This window comes from Triticum urartu, chromosome 7A, assembly GCF_056163025.1.
Source record: "Triticum urartu cultivar PI428250 chromosome 7A, HENAU_Tu73, whole genome shotgun sequence".
Taxonomy (NCBI): domain Eukaryota; kingdom Viridiplantae; phylum Streptophyta; class Magnoliopsida; order Poales; family Poaceae; genus Triticum; species Triticum urartu.
This window is the reverse complement of record NC_141879.1, coordinates 625,395,610-625,399,582: the sequence shown is the minus strand read 5'-3', so window position 1 is coordinate 625,399,582 and position 3,973 is coordinate 625,395,610. Positions and strand designations below refer to the sequence as shown.

At 65.4% G+C, this 3,973-nt stretch overlaps 1 protein-coding gene across 1 annotated transcript; it reads right to left on the bottom strand.

Annotated features, from left to right (window-relative positions):
• Positions 1–1,334: 1,334 nt before the first annotated feature.
• Positions 1,335–3,409, bottom strand: LOC125522339 (RING-H2 finger protein ATL43). Its single transcript, XM_048687396.2, has one exon. It carries the CDS (start codon positions 3,131–3,133, stop codon positions 1,937–1,939), a length of 1,197 nt encoding a protein of 398 aa, XP_048543353.1. The 5' UTR covers positions 3,134–3,409; the 3' UTR covers positions 1,335–1,936.
• Between the last annotated feature and the right edge of the window lie 564 nt (positions 3,410–3,973).

Here is a 3,973-nt window from a genome sequence, read left to right as displayed (position 1 = left end):
TCCAATGGGAAGACCCATTTTGTCCGTTTGGGTCATTCGGACAGAAAAGATGGCCCAACGGGGCGACCCAAACGACAAGGCGTCCGCCCGCTGTCCACTTACTGTCCGTCCCGGACCCAAACTGAACGCAAATATGGGAAGAAATGGGTCGGCGACGGACAAAAGCGGACGCTCTCGTCGCTCGCTCGTGTTCTCGCGTGTCCGACCTGGTCCCACGCATCAGCAACCTGCCTCCAACCAAAGCACCGCACGGCCGCTCGCTCGTCCCCAGCTCCCACGCCGCCGCACCAATCCCGCCCGCCGTTGGCCGGATCCGACGCCGACCGGCCAGATCCATCCCGTCCCGCGCGGATCCGGCGCCCCTCACCAGTCTTCGTGCCTCGCCGGCCGTGCGCACCTGCGAGGCCACCGGCGCTGGCCGCCGCTTCCCGCCTCGTCGAAGGCAACCTCCCGCATCGCCTGCGGCCACAACAGCAGCAGTTCGTTGGCCGGGCGCGGCGAGCTCGGGGAGGGAGGACCGGGCCACGGCGAGCTCTTGCCCGGGCGCGGCGAGGGAGGGTCGGGCGCCGCGAGTTCTTGGTCGGGCTCGGCGATGGAAGGCCGGCCGCGACGAGCTCTTGGCCGGCGCGATGAGGGAGGGCCGGGCACGGCGAGCTCGGGGCCGGCTGCGGCGAGCTCTTGGCCGGGCGCGGCGAGCTCTTGGCCAGGCGCGGTGAGGAACAGCCGGCCGCGACAAGCTCGGGGCAGCCGCGACGAGCTCGGGGCCAGACGCAGCGGCAAGCTTGGGGCGGGCGCGGGAGGAAAGCTGCGTCTCCACATTGCGTGTCCGCTTTTTGGTCTTTACGTTGGGTTCAACCACGGGCAGCCCCTGTCCGGCTCATGTCCATTAGGCGGACAAATGATCCAAACGGACAAAATGCGGACAGGCTCATGTCCATTAGGCGGACAAATGACCCAAACGGACAAAATGCGGACAAAATCTGTGTCCGTTTAGGTCACTGCGTTGGAGTTGCTCCTAGGATCCCACCTCTTCTTACCGAAGCTAAGAACACATTTTGCAACAGCAATGAAGTCCAGCACAATTCACACGGGTAACACAGGATGGGCATCAATGGTTTAGCAAGGACCAGACGAGGCTGTGAACGGATAAGTCCGAGCAACAGAACAAAAGAAGTTAAGAAAGGCGTGATCCCTAGCCGTTAGACTGGGGACAAGGGTACGGGCCATGCGAGCACGAGGCCACGACGCCGTTGCAACATGACGGGCAAGTACTACGAGGCAATTGTGCGTACTACCCACCCTCCTCCACTTAGAAAGCAAAAGACAAACCAGGATTAGAAAAGCCCAGCAATAAGCAAAGGCAAACGGCAAAGGAAGAAGAGAACAAGATGCGACATGGGCGGCACGCCGCTTTAGCATCCACCGTAGATCCAGGCACGCGGCGCAACAACAACTTGTACAAAAGAAAAGGCACGGTGTCGCAGCACTTCACTTTCTCTCGTAGTACAGACAAAAGAATTACAACACGCATACGAACAGCCTTTTCTCCGTGGTTCCCTCATCCCCGACCCGGCCGGCGCAAGCCGCCGAAACCAACCTCACCAGCCGCGAGCACCCACACACGCCGGAATTATGTGGCTCCCATCCGCAGAGGATCCGATCGCGGCCGCCCGTATTGCGGAGCGGACACCTCGAGATGCGCGCCAAAGCAACATCCCCTCCTCCAGTCGCGGCTTCCGAGGCGGCCATGGCGTGGCCCGGCCCCGGGGTAGGGGTAGGGACGGGAGGGGCAATAATTACTTGAATGCCCATCACGTGAACCCACTGGAGTGCAGGGCGATGCCTTTACTGCTCCGTAATAACGTGGCCATGTGAGGGGCAGTCTCGCCAGGGAAAGAAAATGCGGATGCCTTTCTGGGGGCCCGGCAACAGCGGCCTAGGTGCTAGGGCCGTTAACGCCGGGCGAGCCCCGGGCCCACCAGCTCGAGCCCGGCCACCGACGCGCGCTCCCGGCCCGCGCTTCCGCGCCGGCGCGGATCGGAGGGAGGCGGCTCACGCCGGCGATCTCGGAGAGGCAGCGCCCGCTGATCTCGGCCCTGCCGCGGTTGCCGGAGTTGACGGCGGCCGAGCAGGAGTACCGCCCGGTCTCGGTCACCAGCATCTCCGACCGCACGAACATCAGATCGGCCGGCCGGAGGTCGCTCCACCGCTGCTTAGCTGCCGGGGCCGTCTCGTCGTCGCAGCCGCACGCGGTGCTCACCAGGATACGGTGCCCGAACCGCCGGTCGAACGCGACCGGATCGGGCTCCGCCACCGCGGCTGCCGGTTCCACCATCAGCACCCGGTCCTTCCTCACCTTCGCGACGTCGAAGCAGCCCACCGTAGCCGCGCCACCATCGCCTCCTCCCACCTCCAGATCGGCCGACCGCCGTGACGTAGGGCCAACCCGCCCAGGCGCTCGCACCGACCCCGTCGAGTGCCGGCCCGCTATCCTTCGCCACGCCGGAGAGGGTGCAGGCGCAGGAGCCAAGGCTGCGTCCTTGCTCTTGTCCTTGACCGTAGCAACGGCAGCGGCAGCTTTCTGCTCCGGCGGTTCGGGAGGTCCCGTGGTGGACGGCTTGGGCGGCTCAGGCAGGAGCAGCACGTCCTCCGGGTCGACGCGGGAGCGGCAGAGCGGGCACGTGGAGTGCGCGTCCAGCCACGTATCCACGCACTCGACGTGGAACCCGTGCCGGCATTTGGGCAGCAGCCGCAGCGCCTCCGTCGGCTCGAAGCGGCCGAGGCAGACGGCGCACTCGAGCCCGGCCTTCTGCCCGCGCAGCGCCCCGAAGCGGAACACGGGGAGCGACTCCACCACCGCGCGCTCCACGCCGGAGTTCCTCCGCTCGCCCGCCGCGCCACCTCCGGAGCCGCCGCCGCTCCCGTAGGGGCCCGACGACTCCGCGGCGCTCCGCTTGCAGTGCTTGGCGTAGAGCAGCAGGAGGAAGGTGATGGAGAAGACGCTCGTCAGTATCCCCACGACCACCGCCACGCCCGGCTTGAACGGCGCGGCCGACGACGTGGACGGCGACGGCAGCGGCGACATGATCGCGCCGTCGTAGTCGGAGAGCAGAAGCCGCCGCGACGGCTCCATGTCCACCACCACCACACCACCCTCGCTCAAGCTGCGCGGAACGAGGAGATAAACAATGGCGCCGCTCCACTGCGGCCACCACGCAGCGAGAGTGTGATCGATTTGTAAACACGCGGTAGGGGTAATAATAGCGGCGGAGACTAGAGCTCTAGTGGTAGCGGCGTCCGGCGTGCAATGGCAGCAGCCACAGCCACTCCTACTACAACTAGTGGGGGCGGTGAGCGTATCTCGCGCCGGTGGGGCCGGCTGGCCAGTGAGTCACCCGGTTGCGCTGCCCCGCCGGTGAGCGTAAGAAAGGCTACCCCCTGCTGCGGCTTGTCGCGGAGCGAGCTGGAGGTAGAGCCAGAGAGGGAGTGGCGCTACACTACGGCCGCTGCCGCACTGACAGTTCAGTTGAGGCGGGGTGGGCCCGCGCGTCAGCAGATGAATGGAGTACGTGGGCTGTGCTGTGGTGGGTTTGTTTACTCCGAGAGGGAAAACGAAACGGGGAGCAGCATGGGCTGGGGCGCAGCGACCCCTGTTTCGAGCGAGTAATGCGCATTAAAGAATCGAAGCGGGCGAGATTACTGTTCTGTCCGCGATTTAAGAGCGTCTTAATCATACATGCCAGGGGCAGTACCGTAATAAACCCCTCTCGCCGTCTCCGATCGGTGGCCGTGCGCGCGGAGCGAGGGAATGAATGCCCGTGCAGGGAAAAGGGATGGGGCGCGCAGACGCGCACGCGGGCTGATTCACCGCCTCGGTCGCTGACACGCCTGCCTTGACGCGCGGTGGGCCCCGCACGTCAGGTCATTACGTGCAACGATCGTGGGGTTGGCAGCGGCGCGGGAGAGACAGAGG

Bases quoted from the DNA above. Each gene is read 5' to 3' on its own strand.
- LOC125522339 (XM_048687396.2), bottom strand. From the start codon at position 3,133: ATGGAGCCGTCGCGGCGGCTTCTGCTCTCCGACTACGACGGCGCGATC.